Raw genomic sequence first — 21,550 nt, forward strand, 5'->3', positions numbered from 1 at the left:
TTGGGGCTCCTCTTGTACCCCTGGGAGTACCTTACCTGAGTTACAGTCACATTAGCACCGGAAAAAAAATAAGAGGACAGCCCACAGGGGCTTCAGGAGAACCCTGTCTACCCCCAAAGTACTGAGTTCTGAGGGGTGCAGGCCTGTGCTTGTCGCTGCCCTCAGAATGCGTGTGGCAGTTCTGCTGCCTTTATGCTCCCTGGAGCGTGGCCTGCTTTTCCAGGCATCTGACATGCGCTTTGTCCCCTGGCTCAGTTTGGGGGCAGCCCTGTATCCTGTGCTGTAGGCCTGGCCGTCCTAGATGTTCTGGAGAAGGAGCAGCTGCAGGCTCATGCCGCCTCTGTGGGCAGCTACTTGATGGAGCTCCTCGAGGAGCAGAAAGCCAAACATCCGATCATCGGGGACGTCAGGTGAGACTGGGGCAGCAGTTATTACCCACTGATTAAGCACCTGCCAGCAGCCAAGTGCGGTTTCTCCTGTGACCTCCTAAGCACCTGGGTTGGTGGGGACTTGCATCTTCAGAGGAGGAACTAAAGCACTGAGGTGCGCTCTGGCCCAAGATGACACTTCTAGGGAAGGGAAAACCAGGGTCAGACTTGGCTCTGACCCCCAACCTTTCCTCGGTCACACCTGGGGCCCTTCCCCTTGCAGTTACTCCCTGGGACTAGGTCACCACCATCTGAGGGTTCTATGGCTCTCAGCCTGCCCAGGAAGCAGAGAACAAGCCCTGGTGCTTCCCACAGGCCCAGGCAGAGGAGGAGAGCAAGGACCAGGGTCCACCCCCACCAGGCCTGGTCTCCTAAGATGTCACCTTTCTGCTCTAGGGGCACTGGGCTCTTTATTGGTGTGGATCTGATCAAAGACGAGGCAACCAGGACGCCAGCAACTGAAGAGGCAAACTATGTGGTGTCCAGGTATTCTTGGTGACCTTCACAGCATCTAGGACCCTGACTGGGAAAGAACCTCCTTCCTGCTTCTGCTCTTGTCACCGTGTTCTTGGGCACTCAGGGCTCACAGAGGGCTTGCCTGAAGGAGCTGACATCGGCCTGAGCAGGAAGGGGGCACCCATCTGTGCATCACTCAACTCCAGACAGGAAGAGCAGCCCGGTCAGCTCCGTGGCCTGTGCCCTGCGCCAAAGGCTTCTGATGGGTGCAGGCTATTCTCGGCCAAGGATGCCAAAGCCACAGGGGCTCTCAGACCCAAAAGCCATATTTCACGTTCCCCAGGTGCCCAAGGGGAAGCAGCTTTTCCAGTCACACCAGGGGCTGTGGCAGAGCCAGACTGGGGGGTCCCCGATCCCAGAGCAGCGGGTTTTTGGGATGGACAGGCCTCCTGCTCATCTAGGTGGAAGGCTTCTAGATGACTGGGACCTCCAGACTCCAAAATCCCCAGCCCCAGCCTGCGTGTTCCCTGGATCCAAGGCAGGAGCTGAACCTGGGGAAACCCTCCTCCTGGTGTCTGATTGTGTCCTTATTCCAATTGCAAAACACATCATTCTGTTTTGAGATCATGTGAACAGAAACAATGTAAAAATGTTCTTGGGATTTTTGACACAAGACCCCTCCTGTATTTGGCAGAGCCCTGCCTCTGCGGACAGGTACACCTACTGCCTCCCCCCAGGGAGCCTCAGGACTGGAATCAATGGGATCAGAGGGAAGGAGGGAGCCAGCCATGAGGCCCAGCCTGACTCCCACCTCATACCCACCCTGAGTTTAGTGCCATCAGTGAGACTAGACCAGGGGCAGGTGTGGCACCTGCGGCTGCCCTGCTTGCTGGTGGCAGGGCTGGATTAAGGTCCAGATATTGTTCTTTCTAGGACCACAGTCCATGCCAGGAAGAATGGTATGGGAGAAAGGAGCCAGCCTGACAAGCTTAAACAAAAAAAGGAATAAGAGATTGGAAGTGGTGTCAGAATGTAAATAGAATCACATCAGACCCCTTTTCTCTGGCCCAATAACCTCCCTAGGTTAAAGCATCAATGTGGAATGTTAACATTTTCAGGTACCAGTTATGTTGAGGGTTAAGTCCTCGTTCCTAAAAAGAACCGGAAATTAAAACTGGAGAGTCCTTTGGGATTTCAAAGATTACTTCTGGACAAGAAGCAGAAACAGGGTTGGCCAAGGAAGTTAACTGAAGCTAGTGAGGGGGACGTGGGGTTCAGCATACCAGCTTAGAAGTGCTGCTGATGTGCAGGAATGCTTACTGTCCACGCTGTAGGCTAGGGCTGGTCCTGGCTCAGGCTGGGGCTCCAGGGATGGAGCAGCATGCTGAGGGCCAGGTACAGGGCACCCCAAAGGACCAGCAGGTGGGAATGGGGGTGAGCCAGTGGTGGAGGGTAGTACCTGGTCTGCCATGGGGCCCCCAGGCCAGAGTAGCTAGAGCTGGGGCCTGGAAAGGCTCCCTGGCTGGTGGGCAGCAGGGCCTCACCACTTCCTTTCCTCAGACTGAAAGACTACTACATTTTGCTGAGCACTGATGGTCCTGGGAGGAACGTCCTCAAGTTTAAACCTCCAATGTGCTTCAGTGTGGACAACGCACAGCACGTGGTGGCAAAAATGGATGCCATCCTGACAGGTGAGGGGGTGGGGAGCAAGGAGCAGCTGACTATGTCCGTAGAGCCTGCCTGCAGCCAGGATATAGGACGTTCCAGGGTGCTAGCCAGGAGTCTTCCAGGCGGTGCAGGAACAGGGAGCTGGGGGCGGGGGGGGGGCCCTGGGGCCCAGGCCTGCACTCACCTCACAGACTTCCTGAGCACCGAGCAGGCAGGCATGCAGGAAGGCACTAGCCGTCCTGAGTGGTACTGTGGATGCAGGGCAAGGGAACCAGAGCTCGGGTGAAAGACCCCACTGTCATGAGTGAAGCCATGTAGACAGAGATGGCAGGACCTTTGTGCCTCACTTGAAGGCTGGGGTCTCCCTCAGGCACTGAGCTGCTGGGATGAGAGTTGCACCCAGCTGATGAAAGGACACTGGAGAATTGCTAACCCTTTTTGGGTTACTTTATGCTGTTTTTCAGACATGGAAGAAAAGATGAGAAGTTGTGAGACGCTGAGGCTCCGGCCCTGAGGCATCCTGTCCTCCCCTGGGTGAGTGGATCTTATTCCTCATAACCCACACAACTGGGGACCGCACCATTAACAGCAGGGGCTCCTTCCCTCAAGCAAGCCAAACCTTGCTCTTAACCAGGTTATCTCCAGCCACCCCCCAGAAAAATCTCCATGATGCATTTTATAGTGGACAGCAGAGGGCAGGAATAGCACCTGCCTTGAGCCAGTTCTTTCCTCTGAGGTGATGGGAAACATTCTCTGCCAGGCTTCATCCACTGCTGCCTCTTGCCACCAGGTCTCCTGAGGCCTCAACCACCAGCCCCATGGGTGCTCCCATCCAGTCAGCAGCTAGGCCCTGCCAAAGGGGGCTAGGCTGTGCTCCAGGAAAGGACGCTGTCCAAATGCAGCTGGCTCCTAGGACATGGCCTCCATCTATAGGTTCAGTCCTTGCTGGGAGACCAAATACCCATTTCTACCAACAAGTACAGACAGAACTTTGCAGGTGTCCCAGAATGTTCCCCACTGCCCTGGGGGGGAACACCCTCCTTCATTGGCCCCAACCACACTACTCTTGAAGAGGCCTGTGGTCCTGGAGTTTAACTTTCTCTAAAAGGGTGAGTCCTGAGTAGGACCAAATCCTCAAAAGAAGCTAACCAGCAGTTCTGAGAGTGCAGCTCTGCCTGACAGGACTGCTGTCTGGTCATGGAGGGTACTAAAGCTTTGAAGGCTCGGGAGCACCTAGCCCTTCCCCGCTCTTCACAGGATACCCCACACTCACCCAGGCTTTGGGGGTTTTTAAATTTTTATTTCAAAAGCTTGGATAGCTTCAATATCCAGGTCGTGGCAAAATCAGGACACGTGTAAAATACCTTACAATACATTAGATTCCCAAAAGGTACCAAAAAGTACAGTAAAATTAACACTTCCATTAACAGGAAATGTATGACACAAATAATATAAAATTAAAAGGTGAAAAAAAGGTGACACTGGTTTTCTAGGATACAGTTTACTCTTTACAACCAGGGTCCACAGGTCCAGGCTGCAGCGGGGCAGCAGGAAGCAGACCCTCCAATCTGGCTCTGGGAACCCGAGAATAAAATCAGCCCATAATGCCGCTCTGGCCTCAGAGACCCCACACGCTGCCTACAAACTAGAGCTCTGGAAATAGTCAACAGGAGATTGATTTCCAGGGGGGAGATTTAAATAAGATGCACATGGGACAGGCCATAGAAAGTATGCCAAGTTAAATTTGGTACATAATTGTGTTCACTCGATATCCAAACAAAGCGTGTGCGATCAGTCGGGCATCCTGCTGAATGAAGCCTCAGTATGGCTTGTAGTTATTCTGGTGGCCGCCGCGTCGCTGGCTCTTCCCGTAATTTGTACTACCCTGACCTAGGGAGGAGAACAACAACGAGCCTTTACCCCTGTGCCAGGCGCTTGACATGCATCCTCACCAGAGCCTGCACCCTGTCCAGTAGGGGTGATCGCGCCCCACCTTCCTGAGGCCCAGAAGCTCAAGAGCTTCATCAGGCGGCGCGCCAGTGGCCGAGCCAGGCCGCAAAGCCCAGCCTGTCCGACTCCAAAGCCCCTGCTGCCAGCGGCCCCTGCACTGTCTGTCCTGCCTCCCAGGGTGGGTGAGTGAATGGGGCCTCCCTCTCTCCTACTTACTGTAGTCGTAGCCGGGGCCGTAGCCGTAATAGCCATAGGGCGAGTAGTCGTAGCCGCCATAGCCGGGCCCGTAGCCCTGCTGGTAGCCGTAGCCCTGGTTCCAGTAGTTGCCGTAGCCCTGATTCCAACTCTGACTCTGACCTGTGGGGGGAGCAGGGCACAGGGGCCCGTGGACCATTTAGCACACGCAGGAGCTAGGATGGAGGAAATCCTGCCCTTTGGGTGGCGGGGTTACTATGGCAACTCAAGAGCTAGAAATCAAGGGACTGCTGTCCTGATGTAGAGGGCCCTGGGCCCGACCCTGCATTGAGACCCAAGCCTGGGATCTGAAGGCCAGGAAAGGCCTGAATGCTTAACTTCACTAGGGGCAAATGAGGCAGGAGCTCACTCTCTCTGGAAATCTCCCTCTCCTCACCCCTGCCCTCCCTGGCAGCTGGGCCACAAAAAGGATGAAGTTCAGGCTTTGGAGTCAGAGGGGCCTGGACAGAAGGAGGTAAAGCGCCTGGCACAGCCCTGCACTACCTTCTGCCCACCCACCCACGGGTGTACCAAGACTCAGGACAGCCACAGAGCCGAGCGCACCCCCTCGTGCCCACCCACACCACCCTCCCTGGACCAAAGTGCCGAATGTCCCTCCGCCCCAGGGCCCCAGGCCACGAAGAGAGCCAGGCTCTTTCATGCCAAGCAGCAGCAGCAGCAGCACAGCCGATGGGACTCGTCCAGCCTGGCACACCACACACCAGAGGCCAGAGAGCCCCCCAGACAGGCACGGAAGCTCCATGCAGGCAGGGACCCATCTTCATCCAGGCTGCACTCACCTCCACTTCCGCCACCACCGCCGCTGCCCCGGTTCCCTCGGTTGCGGTTCCCACGGCCCCCAGAGCCATACTGCTGCTGCTGATAGACCTCTTTGGGTTGGGCCACCTTGATTTCACACTGAAAGCAGAGAAGACGAGGTGGATCAGACCACCGGGACAAGATCTGAATAGACAAAGACCTTTGTGGACAGATACTCAGATGGCCATTCGGGACCATCGGCTCAAAAATAAAATACACCCAGGACTGGGCACCCAGATGGCTCTGTCCAGTAAGCAGCCAACTCAGTTTTTTGCTCAGGGTTATGGGATTGGGCCCCATGTGGGGGTCCATGCTGAGCACAAACTCTGCTAAAGTTTCTCTCCCTCTCCCCCATGCACGTACACTCATTTTCTAAAGTAAATCTTTAAAAGACAAAAACAAGAAAGACACACTGATATAAAATGTGAGAAACCACATTTGGGCTAGAAGCTTTCAGGACTACAACCAAAATCTCAATGGACCTAGACTCACTAGGGCCTTTTTGGCCAAACCTTTCCCCAGACAACTTACGGGGGGGGGGGGGGGGGGGGTAACAGCTATCACCCCAGATATACTGATGGCCACGCAGAGGCAGCTCCGCATCTAATGACTGGGAAGGAAGGACAGTGAGGCCAATGCCAACCATTGTAGCAAGATCCCACAGCAGGGAGCAGGTGTGATGCCAGCGTGGTCCTACTAAGCAAGAGAGATCAAGAGCTGGCTTCTCAGATCAAGGGCCTTAGGGGGAAAAAACCTCTCATTTTTTTCTTCTCTTTACAGAAATGAAGCATCCCCTTCAAATACACTAAGATGGCAACCCTGACCTGACCTCCAGCTGAGGAAGAAAGCCATTGAGGCTCAGGAGGCTCAGGGCAGGGCTTCCCTGGGGCCATACTGCTCCTCCCTCTTCCCCCAACCACTGGCCTATTGTGGGGAAGGGCCAGATGTGTCCCCTGAGGATCCAGACTCAATTTCTTTTGCTCAAAAATCTCTTCAGTGTGGGTGGCGTTATGGTCAGGGACCTCCCAGGGCTCCTGCCTAAAACAGTTTAAGATACTCCCCTAATTAGGACCAGTCAAAAATTTTTATGTCACCATTCAAGCATTACTCCTTCAAAAAACTGGCAAACCACCCCTTCCCGAGTGATACCATCTGCTATCTTCTACCCTGTTGAATGAATTAAAAATGCTGAATACATTTATTTCAAAACCCACCACCAGTAGCAGTTAACTTTATAGGTACTTCTTGTCCCTTTCACATCGAGACACAGAAAGAAACCACCTCTGCGTCATTAACTGTGCAGTGAGGCAACAGTGAACGAGCTCTTCTTACCCAACTGTTCCTAAAAATCGAAACTTCATGTACTTTAAAGGCCCAAAAATCCAGAATTTAGTTTAAATTCCCAGCCAGGATTAAAACTTCTAGGAGCTCCACCCTACCTGTCCTACCTTATCTGGCTGCCACTCCTGCTCAGACCTGCCACACCCTGCCGGTGAGCCACACCCTCAACTGCCTCCTTAGCCACCTGGAGAATACCTGAAACTGCCATGCTCCAGCCTGACCAGAGTTCAGAGGGAAGGGCTGCACGTCTCTCTGCACAGCACTGTACTCATTTTTAAGGCAAAACCGGCCATGGGTAAGCTAAAACTAAAACCCTAGAAGCTTTGGGAAGAATCTTCACCTGAGGTGGGAGTTAACTAATCAGAGTCCAAAGTGGATATAAGTAAACAAAGATTTGGCTCTGACAGAAGGGGAAAAGCTCCACAGCAGGAAAGACTTCAACCCAGAGGAAACCAACCCATAAATAACAAATTCTAGAATCTTCTGAGACCTTAACTGCAGGCCATATTCACCTTGGATTCTAGACTCAGAACAGCATGATCTCTAGCTTTCAGTCAGGAATCAAAGGGGCTACTCAACATGCTCCATCCCATACAAACCACCCTTTCTCCTGCCTCCCACACATCCTGGGTTTCTGCCAATGCCACCAGCCTAGGGACTCCCTGAAGGACAGGACCATCTGCCCCAATCAGGACAGCAGACACTGCAAAAAAAAAAATAACAGTAGGGTCAAACTGCCCTGGAGAGGGAGCCCAACTCCTAACCCACACCTGTGAGAGCCAGCTCTCCAGCAGCAGGAGGCCAAAATACAGAGTTGGATACCTCACCTTACTTCCACTGATGGTATGGAACTTTTTCTCCAGAACCTTCTTCACAGGTTCTTCTTCTTTAAAGGTGATGAAGACAAAACCTCGTCTTTTGTTCGACTTTGGATCCATTGGAAGCTCAATGGCCTCAATCTGTAAATATATGCAAAGCTCAGAACCAATAATGCCTCTTCCTACCTGGCCCCCAGGACCCGTAGGGATCTCCAAGGAGAAAAGACCCTAGGAAGGCCTTGCTGACAAGGGCAATGGCCAGCCAAGGCTGCCAAGGACCAGGGAGAAAGCAAGCTCAAGGCAACTGGCAAGTCACTCCCAAAGTCACACACTCACCTCCCCAAACTCGCCAAAGTATTCTCTGATCTTCTCCTCAGTGGCTTCAGGATTTAGACCCCCTACAAAAATTTTCTTTACCGGATCCTTTTTCATGGCCATGGCCTTTTTGGGGTCAATGACACGGCCATCCAGCCTGTGTTCCTTCTGGTCTAGAACCTGTCCCAACAGAAGAAAACCAAGTTTTAACTCAGCAGCACCACCCTCACCAAGGCCCTTCCTTGAGCCACACAGGCCCCAACACTGGTACACAAACTTGTTCATCCCCTCCAAACTACCCTCAATCTGACTTAGCAACCGAACTTCATCTAACTTCAAGTACAGCTCTTTTATCTGAATACCTACAGCCCACCCCCGCCCCCACCAGCTTTCCCAGGAGCAGCAGTTTAAAGCTGGTCTCTCAAAATTAAAGAAACAGTGATGAAGAGTCCAGGCTGAGGGTGGGCTGCTCGGTTGGAAACCACCCCTTTCTGGTGTATAAACTCTTCTACTTACACTTCTGAGTATTTTCTGTAAAATGAGACTAAAATAATGCCTACTCCACAGCAACTCTAGACTCCTTATTCTAGTGCTCATAAAACAATGGCTTTATCAGTGCCAGTGTAGGCATCAAACACCAATTAAACTCTTCCTGCACGACCTGAGTCCATACCTACTACCCACCCCTTAATCTGTATTTTTAATCCCTTCAAAAACAGTTAAGTTCCTCACCTGTTTTTCCCCAAAGCTCAACCACCTACAGAACACACCAACTAATCATGCTCAGAATGGTATCAGTATTCTCTTAGAATGAACTTAAGACCACTGACATCAAATATCCTGCTTACCTTCTCCACACTGGCTGCATCTTTGAAGAGGATAAACCCAAACCCTCTTGACCGGCCAGTGTTTGGATCCATTTTTATGGTACAGTCAACGACCTCTCCAAATTTGGTAAAATAATCCTTTAGGTCCTTTTTGCTGGTATCCCAGCTCAGGCCTCCAACGAACATTTTTCTGAAATGGTAAAGACACGTGCCAGCCCTTCCTGGGTACAGGTTCTAAGCAAAGTCGCCATCTAGCACACAGATCTACCCTGAGTCCCCCAGGGTCCTACAGTTGGAAGGCGTCAACAAATCCCACCCTCCCAAACAACCTTGACCCTAGAGCAGCTTCAGACTCGGTGGCCCCCGACGGGGCAAGGGGACCAAGGGCACTCTGGCCCGGGCACCTATCGGCCCTTAACGCACGGAGGGAGCCATGTGCCGAACAAGCACGTCTCTCCAGCGGCCGTCGTCCCTGCCCCTCCAGGCCACCCCCGAGAACTCGCTCTTAAGGAACTCGAGGCTTCCGGGGGCCGGAGACCGCGTTCAGACCGTGACTCCGCCCCCGGGGAGGGGGGGAACGGGGAGGCCGCGAGGCCGCGGCCGGGGCGCGCGCCAACTCCGCCCACGCAGCCCCGCCGAACCCCAGGCCGGCCCGGCCCCGGGTCCGAGCGCACTGCCCTTTCCGGGCCGCCCGCCCGCCCCCGGCCCAGCGCGAGCGGCCCCGGGGCGGCGCCAAAGCCGACCCAACAAACTCCTGCAAACTCCGGCGCGAACGGCGAGCCCGCGAGCGGAGGGGCCGGGCGGCGGGCAGCCAGCAGGCCCCGGCCGCCCGCCCGCCCCTCCCCCCGCCGCGTGGCGCCAACAAAAGGCGGCCCCGGAACAAAGGCGGCGCCCCGGTCGGCCCGCGGCCGCACCTACCCCGCGTCCTCCTCGTTCTTGCTGGCATTGATCTGGTCGCCCTCGGCGCCGTTCTGGTTGCCGGCCGGGGGCGCCGCGCTCCCGCCTCCGGCGCCCGTCGCGGCCCCGGTGCCGGACCCCGCCGGCGACTCGCCTTCGGGGGCGGCCTCGTGTCCGTTCTCGGTGGCGCCCGTCGTCTCCATGGGCTGCTCCTCACCCGCTTCCGACATGCTAGGCCGAGGCGCGGCAGCTCCTGCAACGAGCGGCCCCGGCGCGTCAGGCCCGCGCGGCTCCCGCCCCGGCTCCCGCCCGCCGCCCGCGGGCCCGGCCGCTCACCTCGCCGCCGATGACGCCGCGGGGCCCGCTCGTCCCCACCCGCCGGGAAGGCGCCGCGGGCTCGGCCGCGCTCACGCCTGCGCTGCCGGGCCTAGCCTCCGCCGCCAACGGAGCCGCCGCGACCTCGCGCCCTCCGCCGCCGCCGCCGCCGCCGCCGCGCCGCACAGACGCACCGACCGACAAGCTCACTCGGGCCCGCGCGGTGCCGCCGCCTGACAATGCCGACTCGTGGCGCTCTTTATAATGCCGGGGCCGGGCCCACCTCGCAACAAGGCGCGTGCTCATTGGTTTCGCTCGCCCGTCACTCAAACGCGCGCTAGCGCCCCATTGGCCGCAGCGGCGCGCGTACGCGAAATCCGGGCGGGCTTTGTCCTCACTTTAGAACCCGCGCGAGCGGGGCCCGCGGAGGTCGGCCGGGCCGGGCGCGACCCCAGCCCTGCCGCGAGCCGCCGGGCCCGGGACCCCCGCGGCCGAGGGCGCCGGCGGCCGACCCCTCCGCGGCCTGAGGCCGCAGGCTCTCGTCGCGGGGCGCCCCAGCCCGGCACCGCTAGCTTCGCCCACCGCTTTCCCAAAAGAGGAAGCGGGGCTCTAAGAAGTCTGGCAAGCCCCGATCGTCCGGCTGCAAGCGGGGGAACGCGGGCGGCCGAGACGGGGCGCGCGGCGCCCCCCAAGGCCAGCGGCAGGGCTCCCCCTCGACCTTGGTGCCCTCGCGGCCCAGCGCTCCCGCTCTTTCTGCCGCCGCCCTCGGGCCAGAAGCGGAGAGGGGGTGGAGGCCGCTGGCGTCGGGGCCGCTGGGGCCGCTGGGGCCGCTGGGGCCGCTGGTTCTCGGCGGATGTGGCGGGAGACGCTGTGGGGCCGGGGTGTTCCCCGATCCTGGGGCGTCCGGCATCACCTAGGCGATTAGCGTCGTTTTCACGCTGGAGGTTCACATTTCCCATTCGACTTCATTCACTTATTTCTGCTGAAATTTCTCTTTAAAAAGAAAAATAAACTATTTCCCTGAAATCATGAAGATGGTAGGTGGGGAGGAGTGGTTCTTTTTTCCTAATACACCAAACCCCTTAATCTGAGCTGCTTGACCACCACGCTTGAAAGGCCTGCGTTAATCCCTTGATTCCTTATAATCATATGGGTGCCGGGGCCCCAAATGGACCAGGATTACCACCTCTGAAGCCTGGGGATTACCAGAGAGCAACAGAACCTAAGTAGCTGGCATTTCCCGCTGAGTTCCTGCAGCCAGGCCTAGTGTGGGGGTCTGGGGGTTCTGTTTCTCACCTGGTCTTCTAACAACCCAATGGAAGGTGATACCATCACAAATTTATCAGTGAGAAAACTGAAGCCCGGAGTGTGGACCCAAGGCTCGCTCCCTAATAATCCAGCTAGCCAGTAGTTGCCAGGGAGAATGAAAAATGTAACAGTTCCACATTCAGAAAAAATAATCAACTCCAGAAAATCTGAAGATTTGGTCACAGAGTGCTACCTTCCTCCAGGGTATCCATCAACTAAACCAGGGGCACCGACCCACAGGTGAGTAAAGACCCTCCAGTTCACCACAAGGCCCTCCTGACAGTCACTCTCAGACCAGATTCCACAACTGGAACTGAGAGCTCCAAAAAACTGTGGTTGTCTCACTGAAATCTGATAGAAAGGCTTGCAGAATTTAACAGACTCCCCACCCCATCTCCACCCTAGCCCATGCCCACCCACAGAAATAAGGTCCAGGGAGGACTGGGTGCAACAGGGGATGATGGACACAGATGCCGAAGCGATGAAGATAATACAGGTAATTAAGTTCAAAGTCAAATAGTCCAAATGCAGCCACAGAACATAACTACTGATGAGGGCATACATTCACTTAAGCTCCTGCTCTTGACCTCACGGATTCCTTTCGCACAACTAGGGAAACACTTTCCATGACCTGAGGATAACATTTGGACAGTCCATCACAGTTTGCAAAATGCTTTCCTCAAAATTGCTTCATTTGGAGCCTCAAAATAATTTTTGTATGACGGTATCCATAATTGATGCACAAAAACACTGAAATCATACCTAAAATTGTGGGGGGATCCCTGGGTGGCTCAGCAGTTTAGCACCTGCCTTCGGCCCAGGGCAAGATCCTGGAGACCTGGGATTGGGTCCCATGTCAGGCTCCCTGCATGAAGCCTACTTCTCTCCCTCTGCCTGTGTCTCTGCCTCTCTCTCTCTCTGTCTCTCATGAATAAATAAATAAATAAATATTTTTTTTAAAAATGAAAAATAATTTTTAAAAAATGAACTTGTAGCCACAAAGCCAGACCTCCAACTCCACACCAACTCTGCATTGTTTCCATGGCTCCTGGCTATGGTAGTATAAGGGGTCTCTGATCTCCCTAATTCCTTAGTCTAAATTAGATCTATATCAGATTATTCTGAGGCTCAAATGAAGCAATAGTTTAGAAAATAATTTGTGAGGCACCTGGATGGCTCAGTCAGTTAAGCATCAGACTCGATTTCAGCTCAGGTTGCGATCTCAGGATCGTGAGATCGAGCCCCATGTTGGGCTCCATGCTCAGCAGGAAGTCTGCTTGAGATTCTCTTTCCCTCTCCCTCTGCTCCTCTCAAATAAATCTTTTTTTTTTTTTTTAAAGATTGTATTTATTTATTTGAGAGAGAGAGAGCACGAGCAGAGAAGAGAGGCAGAGGGAGAGGGAGAAGCAGGCTCCCCACTGAGCAGGGAGCCAGACAGAGGGCTCCAACCCAGGACCCTGAGATCCTGGCCTGAGCCAAAGGCAGACACTTAACCTACTGAGCCACCCAGGTGCGCCAATAAATAAATATTAAAAAAAAAAAGCATTTATAAATTCTAAAGAACTGCAGACAAGAGGGAGTCAGTCTCAGCTCAGAATGCTTTTATATTGCCTCCAATGGGGTTTTTGACACGGGCAGGACACCAGGCTCTTCGGAAACAGCAGGAAGTACCTTTGATGCAAGGATCCCACTCCAGTTATTGGGTCCCAGATACAGACACTGAACAGAGGACATCTTTTATGACAATGAGGTTCTCAAATCAGGAAGGAGCCCAGTTACCTCCTGAAACCCCCTTAAGAGGCCCATATAGTACAGTCTCCTGGTTTCAGGGATTCAGGCTGTCAATAAGAATACATAGAATAACCAACCTAGAAGAAAAAGAACAGATACAAAATGCATTTTGGAAGTTTTTAAAATTTCAGTTGACCCTTGAACAATGCAGGGATTAAGGGTACCAACCTTTTGCATGGCCAAAAATCTGCTTATAACTTTTTTTTTTTTTTTTTTTTTTTTTTTTATGATAGTCACACAGAGAGAGAGAGAGAGGCAGAGACACAAGCAGAGGGAGAAGCAGGCTCCATGCACTGGGAGCCCGACGTGGGATTCGATCCCGGGTCTCCAGGATCACGCCCTGGGCCAAAGGCAGGCTCCAAACTGCTGTGCCACCCAGGGATCCCTGCTTATAACTTTTGACTCCCCCAGAACTGAACTACTAATAGCCTACTGTAGACCAGAAGCCTTACCAATAATATAGTCATAACACGTATTTTGTAGGTTGTATGTAGTGTATACTACATTCTTACAATAAAGTGAGCCACTGGGATCCCTGGGTGGCGCAGCGGTTTGGCGCCTGCCTTTGGCCCAGGGCGTGATCCTGGAGACCCGGGGTCGAATCCCACGTCGGGCTCCTGGTGCATGGAGCCTGCTTCTCCCTCTGCCTACGTCTCTGCCTCTCTCTCTCTCTCTGTGTGTGTGTGTGTGTGTGACTATCATAAATAAATAAAAATTAAAAAAAAATAAAAATAAAGTGAGCCACTAAAAAGACAAACCTTATTAGGAAAGTCATGAGGAAGAGAATATATTCACAGTACTACACTGTGTTTATCGAAAAAAAAAGAATCTAGGGCAGCCCCGGTGGCGCAGCGGTTTAGCGCCGCCTGCAGCCCAGAGCGTGATCCTGGAGACCCTGGATCGAGTCCCACGTCAGGCTCTCTGCATGAAGCCTGCTTCTCCCTCTGCCTGTGTCTCTGCCTCTCTCTCTGTGTCTCTATGAATAAAAAAAAAAAAAAAGTCTAAAAAAGGGGCACCACAGGAGCTCAGTCCGTTGAGCATGTGACTTCAGCTCAGGTTATGTTCTAGAGGTGGGGGTTCCTGGGATTGAGCTCCGTGCTCAGCAAGGAGTCTGCTTCTCCTTCTCCCTCTGCTCCTCCCCTGGCTTGTGCTCTCTCTCTAATAAATAAAACCTTTTTAAAAAAAAAAACAGTGTAAGTGGACATACACAGTTCAAACCCATGTTGTCCAAGGGTCAACTGAATATGAATAATTTCCCTCACATTCTCCTTATTTGTTTGTTTTCCTTGGCTGAGCCTGCGAGATGGAAGTTGCAGGAGTTAGCTCCAAGAGTGTTATGACTACTGTGGCCAGGCCACACTCCACAACTCCATGGGCTCCAGCCCCCCTGCTGCAGGGCTAAGTCTGGCTCCACCAAAAGAAACTAGCTTTCTCTCTTTTTTTTTTCTTCCTTTCTTTTTAAAATTTTATTTATTTATTTATTTATTTATTTATTTATTTATTTATTTATTTGAGAGAGCACAAGCACAGGGAACGGGAAAGGGAGAAGCAGATTCTCTGCTGAGCAGGGAGCCCAACAGCACAGGGCTCTGTCCCAGGACAGACCCTGGGATCATGACCTGAGCCGAAGGCAGACACTTAACCAACGGAGCCACCATGGCAGCATCTCATGGCCACTCTCCACTCTAGCTGTGCTCAGCTTTTGTCCTGAAACCCACTCACATTCTTTTGCCTCTGGAGGTGACTTGCACCTGCTGTTTCCTCTTCCTGGAATACTCTTCCCCAAATCTCACCTGCCTACTCTACACATCTGTTGCGGATTGAATTGCAGCCCCCCTAAAGGATATGTTCGAGGGTGCATGTGACTTGATCTGGAAACGGAATCTCTGCAGATAAAATCGAGACAAGATGAGGTCATGCTGGAATAGGGTAGGCCCTTGATCCAACGTGACTGGAGGCTTCTGAGAGAGGACACACGGAGTCAGAGAGATATAAAAGGAAAACACCATGTGATAAAGGAGGCTGAGGTGGGAGTCTCCAGGTCAGGTGTGTAAGTCAGCTCCGGCTACTCTAACAAAATGCCACAGGCTGAGTGGCTTAAACAACAAACTGATTTCTCAGTGCTGGAGGCAGGGAGGAGCATGCCCAGGGTGCTGGCGGATCTGGTTCTAGGTGAGGACCCACTTCCTAATTTGCGGATGGCTGTTTTCTCATATCTTCACATGACCGAGAGTGAAGGGAGAAGGAAACCCTCCTGTGTCACCTCTTATGAACACCAAAGAGTGCTGGATCCACCAGGAGCTCGGAGAGAGGCACAGATCCTCTCCCAGGGCCATCAGGTGGAGCATGGGCCTCCCAACACCTTGACTTTTGGACTTCTGGCCTCCAGAACCATGAGACAAAACATTTTTGTTGTATGCTGCGCCACTTGTGGTGCTTTGTTACAGCAGTCCTCGCTGACTGATACAGCATCCACGACACTTCCACCTCCTCCAGGAAGTGCTCTGTCCTGCTCCAAGGAAGGGCACCTCTCAGACACGGATGCTGAGCTCAATGATACTCTGCACTAGGTCTGTCTCCTTCACCCCAACACCTCCAGTGAGCACCCTAATATCTGCAAAATGAATAAACAATGTCTTTTTTTTAAAAAAAGGTTTTATTTATTTATCTGAAAGACACAGAGAGAGCTGAGCAGGGAGCCCAATGCAAGCCTCTATTCCAGGACCCCTAGATTATGACCTGAGCCGATGGCAGATTTTTCACCAACTGAGCCTGCTTGATTGCATGTTTTGAACACCTTACACAATTCTTTGCCAACATTTACAAAGCATGATCTTTCTACAAAATGTCACATTTCCGGCTGCTTCTAGAAAATAGATGAAAAAAAAAAAAAGAAAGAAAGAAAACAGATGAAGTTGCACTGGGCCACAGTCCCACAGGTCCACAATCAGCAGGAGCGGAGACTCACTGCCCCCCAGCAGATGCCATCCAGCTGACACCATCCCCCCACCAGTTCCTGATATCTTGCTCCTGGGCCCCTAAAACCATTTTCATCAATTGAAAGCATCCAAGATGTCAATCCCTAACTCGGCTTCCATGAAGCCCAGGCTTCTTCATCTTTAAAACAGGGATGGCAACATGTGCCCAGCAGAGCTCCTGCAGGGATCGGTACATCTGCAGAGGGTTCAGCATAGTGCCCTGCAGGAAGTAGGTGTGAAGGAGAGCAGCTCAGATTACTAACAACAATAGCAACAGATCTAGGAGAAAACTCCTTCCCCTGCTGGGTTCCCCTACTACCATCTACCTCAAATCAAATCCTCAGAACCAACATGGAAAATCTGGAGAAGCTCTGCCAGCTAGTGGCACATTCTTACAACAGCCACCCCGCACCCAGCTTGAGTCTCAGAGACAGCCTCTGCCCACCAGAGGCCCAGCAGAATTGCCTGGGTCACCCTTCTGGAATCAGGCCTTAATGGAACATGTGGCCCATGTACAGACTTAACCCTTCCCATTGTCATCAGGAGCTTCCCGGACTACTCAGAGGGGCCCAGCCTGGCCTCACGATCCCCGGCAAACCTTGGAAACCAGGTTCCCAGAACCCCCACCCGGGACTGGACTCTCACTTTTAAGGATTTTATTTATTTATTCATGAGAGACACACAGAGACAGAGAGGCAGAGACACAGGCAGAGGGAGAAGCAGGCTCCATGCAGGGAGCCCGATGTGGGACTTGATCCCAAGGTCTCCAGGATCATGCCCTGGGCCGGAAGGCAGATGCTCAACCACTGAGCCCCCCCAGGCGCCCCTATTCACTCATTTATTAACACCTGGGCTTCTGCCACCGCCATCAGCAGGCCTGCGCGACCCTAGGGACAGACCCTCAGGCATAAGTATCCCTGAGCATTGAAGCACCTCAATCTCAGCATGTCCCAAACTGAACGCACCACATTCCCCGGAGCCCTGACCCTCTGCTGTGTCGCTGGCGACAGAGAATGTGTGTAGTCTGCTCCTTAGCTACCCATGCCAGTCCAGAACATGGGGCCAGCCTTGGTGGCCCTCTGTCCCTCACCTGCCCCACCCATCCAGGGCCATCCAGGCCCCATCGTGCCTCTCCGTCTCTGTCTCCCACTCCTGGGCTTGCACTTGAGGGGCATCACTCTACACGAACCACACCGGATCTCAAGCCTGGCAGATCGTGTCTTACAGATTAACAGCCCCTGCCAGGCATTCAGGCCAGAGAAGGGGCCCTCTCCTCCATGTGGCATGTAAGGACATGGGCCCCTTCATCCTGCAGCGCCACCATCCCCCAACTCTGGGCCTTATCAGGTGCACACAGCTGGCAGAGGGAGCAAACAGAAAGGACAGCGCCTGGCCGCAAGGGACACTGAGAAATGAGTGTGGATACTTACACAATGAAGGCAAGGCCAGACTGGGTGTCCACTCTTCACGCCAGGCTTGCAGCAACTGCGTGTTAGTGGCGACGAAGGGAGACACAAGAGGAAAGCTTTCCTTTGGTCTGTCTGCTTTTCGGAAACCGTCACCAGACACCTGTCCTGGGTAAACTGCTGGTCTCCACTGTCAAAGGCCACCCCTGCCCTGGCCCTGCTTTGGGAGGGATGAACAGTACATTGGGGAACAGGACACGTGGGAGGGATGCCCCTGAACCCTAACCTTACCCAAGTCGGGGAGGTGGGTAGGAAGCATGAGGCTTCCCAGAGGAGCACATGCCCAGCTGCACCAGGAACACTGAATGGGGTTCTCTGGGCAGAGATGGGGGAGGAGTGGGTCCCGGCAAAGGCACCTGAGAAGGTGCAGGAGGTTCAAAGACTGCAGGTAGCTCCACCTGAGAAAGGGAAGATGAGCCAGTGCCACGACAAAGGGATCCCCTTATCCACGTGAAACAGGAAGTCAGTGATGACGGTGATGGCACCAGTCCATGGAAGGAGGGGCATTGAAGACATCAAGGAGGATGGGGGACCCAGCTGGCTCAGTCAGCAGAATGTGAGACACTTGATCTTCATGAGTTCAAGCCCCATGTTGGGTATAGAAATTACTTAAACAAATCAATTTTTTTTAAAAGGGGGGAGGGCACCTGGGTGGCTTAGTGGTTGAGTGTCTGTCTGCCTTTGGCTCAGGTCATGATGCCAGGGTCCTGGGATCGAGTCTTGCATCAGGCTCCCTACTCAATGAGGAGTCTGCTTCTCCTTCTTCCTCTGCTCCTCCCTTCTGGTTGTGCTCTTTCTCAAATAAATAAATAAAATCTCTAAAAAAAAAAAAAGATTTTATTTCTTTAAAAAGATTTTATTTATTTATTTGACAGAGCACACAAACGAGGAGCAGCAGGCAGAGAGACAGGGAAAGCAGGCTCCCGGCCTAGCAGGGAGCCCAACTCGGGCTAGATCCCAGGACCCTGGGTTCATAACCTGAGCCGAAGGCAGATGCTCAACTGACTGAGCCACCCAGGGGCCCTAAACCAAATCTTTAAAAAAAAAAATTTTTTATTTTTAATTTTTTTATTATTATTATTTTTTTTTAGTAATCTCTACAAGTAACATGGGGCTTGAATTCAGGACCCAGAGATCAAGAGTTCAGTGCTTCTTTTGCACCTCCACCCTTTTTTTTTTTTAAGATTTTATTTATTTATTCATGAGAGACACAGAGAGAGGCAGAGACACAGGCGGAGGGAGAAGCAGGCTCCATGCAGGGAGCCCAATGGTGGGTCTCCAGGATCACGCCCTGAGTGGAAGGCAGACCTCAACCGCTGATCCACCCAGCCCCCCACCCCCACCCGCCAAAAATTTTTTTTTTTTTTATTAAGGAAGGTGAGTGGGCGGAACGTTGTATCTCTAGTAGTCACAACCCTGACTCCAGACAGAGAGGCAGGTGAGCAGTGAAGCTGGAAAATTGGGCCAGAAGCTACCCAGTGGTGGCTTTGAATGGCAGGCCTGGCAGGGAAGGCCTGGGCGATGCTGTCTGCCTCGGCCAAGGAGGAAATCACCCACCACTGCAGGCAGGCCCCTCGCCCCACACCTGCCTCTGACTGCGCTCGCCCATTCCTGGCAACCGCAGGCAAAGGATCAAGAAGTGATCCATTTCAAAGATCAAGTCCAAGCCCCTCATGAACAGAGAAGAAAACTAAAGGGCATGGAAGGAAAGGGCCTCGGCCCGTTCAAGCTGCTACAACAAAAACACGGTAGATGAGGCAGCTTATAACCACAGAAATGTACTTCTCACAGTTCTAGAGGCTGGAAGCCCAAGATCAAGGCGCCTGCCCCCTGCCCCCCCACCCTGCGCTTCCTGGTGGGGGGGGTGCTGGCTGTCTTCTCCCTGCATCCTCACAGGGTGGGAGGCTCCACCCTGATGATCTAACTGCCCCCCTGAAAGGCCCCACTTCCAAATGCCATCACATTGGGGGTAAGGATTTCAACATACGAACAGGGGGAGGACACAAATGTGCAGTCTAGAGGTGGCCTGTGGCACTAGGCCTGGAACCCAGGCCTCTCTTGGGATGGTATCCTCTGGGCACTCCTGGAGCTGCTCTGAGCCCACGCAGCCAGAGGCAATAAGACACAGGACAGACATGCACCCAGAACCCCCGCCTGTCTCCACCCAGAGACAGGAAGCCACAGCCTGGTACCCTCTTCTTGGCACCTCCCACCTCCCTTCTCTGTCCACAGCCGCAGCCGAGGGCAAGGCAAAGCCAGCTAGCTCCTGGGCGTGGACAGTGGCGCCGGAGGCCACAGCCCTGGCAGCCACATCGGTTCCCTCCTCGAGGCCAGAGCAGGCAGGACCTCAGGGGCCTAAGGAGGCGGGGTGGGGGTACTAGGACTGAGGAGTCTCCAGCACTGGTGCTGGAAACGCTGGTCTTAACTTCTCTTTCCAAGGGCACTGGCGGGGCGGGGACCCTCAGTGGCTGAGTGGCTGCCTTCGGCTTGGGGGTGACCCCGGGGTCCAGGGATCGAGTCCCACATTGGGCTGCCCCCACAGGGAGCCTGCTTCTCCCTCTGCCTGTGTCTCTGCCTCTCTCTCTCTCTGTCTCTCATGAATAAATAAATAAAATCTTAAAAAAAAAAAAAAAAAAAAAAAACAGGGGCAGCCCGGTGGCTCCGTGGTTTAGCACTGCCTTAGCCCAGGGCCTGATCCTGGAGATCCGGGATCAAGTCCCATGTCGGGCTCCCTGCATGGAGCCTGATTCTCCCACTGCCTGTGTCTCTGCCTCTCTTTCTCTCTCTCTCTCTCTCTGTCTCTCATGAATAAATAAATAAAACTTAAAAAAAAAAAGATTAAAAAAAACAAAATAGTATTTCATGACATAAATTCTATGAATTTCTTTTTTTTTTAATTCTATGAATTTCAAAGTCAGTGTCTGTAAATAAAGATTTGTCAATAAGCATTTGGAAAAATGTTTCATCTCTTTTTTTTTAATATTCTTCCACCCCCCCTTTTTAAGTAATCTCTATGCCCAATGTGGGGCTCAAATTCACCATCCTGACATCAGGAGCCATGTGCTCTACAGACTGAGTCAGCCGACACCCCTTTCCATCTTCTTATATTATGAACTTAGCTACATAATGAAATGTCTCTTGGCCCAGGAGACAGAAAATACAGTATTTACCATCTCATCCTGTATGGGTAATATTTGTCAGTTCTGTTCTAGGCCATTTACCCATCCCTTAAACTTTGGATTTGGATTTGGCTTTGGAATCAGGGTGCTCAACTCAAATCCTGCCTCCCACCCAGCATCTCAACTCTGGAATTCAGAACAAGTAATTTCCCCTTGGGGGAATATTCAATATTCTTCATTTGAAAAGCAGGCCAGGGGCACTTGGGTGGCTCAGTGGTTGAGGGTCTGCCTTTGGCTCAAGGCGTGATCCTGGGGTCCCGGGAGTCAGTCCTGCATCAAGCTGCCCGCAGGGAGCCTGCTTCTCCCTCGGCCTCTGTCTCTGCCTCTCTGTATCTCTCATGAATGAATAAATAACATCTTAAAAAAAAAGAAAAGAAAGAAAACCGGGCCAGCACTCCAACGACTGTAGCGTGAACATCCAGCGCCTGCCGTAGAGCTGGGGACTTCATCACCAGTCTCCCTAGCTCAAGTTTCCAGTCTTCACACCTCCGCCCGCAACACCTGCCCACCGAGACCCTCGCCGGACTCAGTACTTTGTGCAGGTGACGCCTCACCTGTCGCCTTCTCCTAGTGTCCTCATCGATCCCCAGGATCCTCATCCTCCAGTGGCTGGAGCCCCGCCTTATCTCGATGGCTTCTGGATCACGTTGTAAGTGCAACCCTTCACCTGCTTGGAAGAGCTTCCCACCTTCCTCACCTAAGCCGGGTCCCTCCCGGAGGGCACCCGCCGCGCCCGCCGCGCCGCCCGGCCCGGCCCCGC

The 21,550-nt window shown here is 53.2% G+C and overlaps 2 protein-coding genes and 1 long non-coding RNA gene across 4 annotated transcripts in view; 1 reads left to right on the forward strand and 2 right to left on the reverse strand.

Annotated features, from left to right (window-relative positions):
* PHYKPL (5-phosphohydroxy-L-lysine phospho-lyase) overlaps window positions 1–6,768 on the forward strand; it is a 33,831-nt gene extending 27,063 nt beyond the window's left edge. Inside the window, exons 9-13 of the mRNA XM_077911226.1 lie at window positions 256–410; window positions 825–914; window positions 2,445–2,575; window positions 3,017–3,086; window positions 6,336–6,768. Of these exons, the coding sequence (XP_077767352.1) occupies window positions 256–410; window positions 825–914; window positions 2,445–2,575; window positions 3,017–3,066 (426 nt within the window). The 3' untranslated portion in view covers window positions 3,067–3,086; window positions 6,336–6,768. The remainder of the gene's footprint in view (window positions 1–255; window positions 411–824; window positions 915–2,444; window positions 2,576–3,016; window positions 3,087–6,335) is intronic.
* Window positions 3,832–10,247, reverse strand: HNRNPAB (heterogeneous nuclear ribonucleoprotein A/B). Of its 2 annotated transcripts, XM_077911233.1 has the most exons (8): window positions 10,090–10,247; window positions 9,775–10,006; window positions 8,878–9,046; window positions 8,051–8,209; window positions 7,724–7,855; window positions 5,537–5,654; window positions 4,719–4,859; window positions 3,832–4,442 (listed from the first exon to the last, which is right to left on the reverse strand). In XM_077911233.1, exons 2-8 carry the CDS (start codon window positions 9,981–9,983, stop codon window positions 4,372–4,374), a joined length of 999 nt encoding a protein of 332 aa, XP_077767359.1. In that variant the 5' UTR covers window positions 9,984–10,006; window positions 10,090–10,247; the 3' UTR covers window positions 3,832–4,371. The 2 variants fall into 2 exon arrangements, with proteins under 2 accessions (XP_077767359.1, XP_077767360.1); XM_077911234.1 differs by lacking the exons at window positions 4,719–4,859; window positions 10,090–10,247.
* A 5,557-nt stretch (window positions 10,248–15,804) lies between these two features.
* On the reverse strand, window positions 15,805–21,547 carry LOC144321893 (uncharacterized). The gene is made up of 3 exons (XR_013387388.1): window positions 21,345–21,547; window positions 17,576–17,771; window positions 15,805–16,365 (listed from the first exon to the last, which is right to left on the reverse strand). It is a non-coding gene; the product is annotated as an uncharacterized LOC144321893 (long non-coding RNA).
* Window positions 21,548–21,550: the final 3 nt, after the last annotated feature.

The sequence above is a fragment of the Canis aureus genome, chromosome 10 (assembly GCF_053574225.1).
Source record: "Canis aureus isolate CA01 chromosome 10, VMU_Caureus_v.1.0, whole genome shotgun sequence".
NCBI classification, from domain to species: Eukaryota; Metazoa; Chordata; class Mammalia; order Carnivora; family Canidae; genus Canis; species Canis aureus.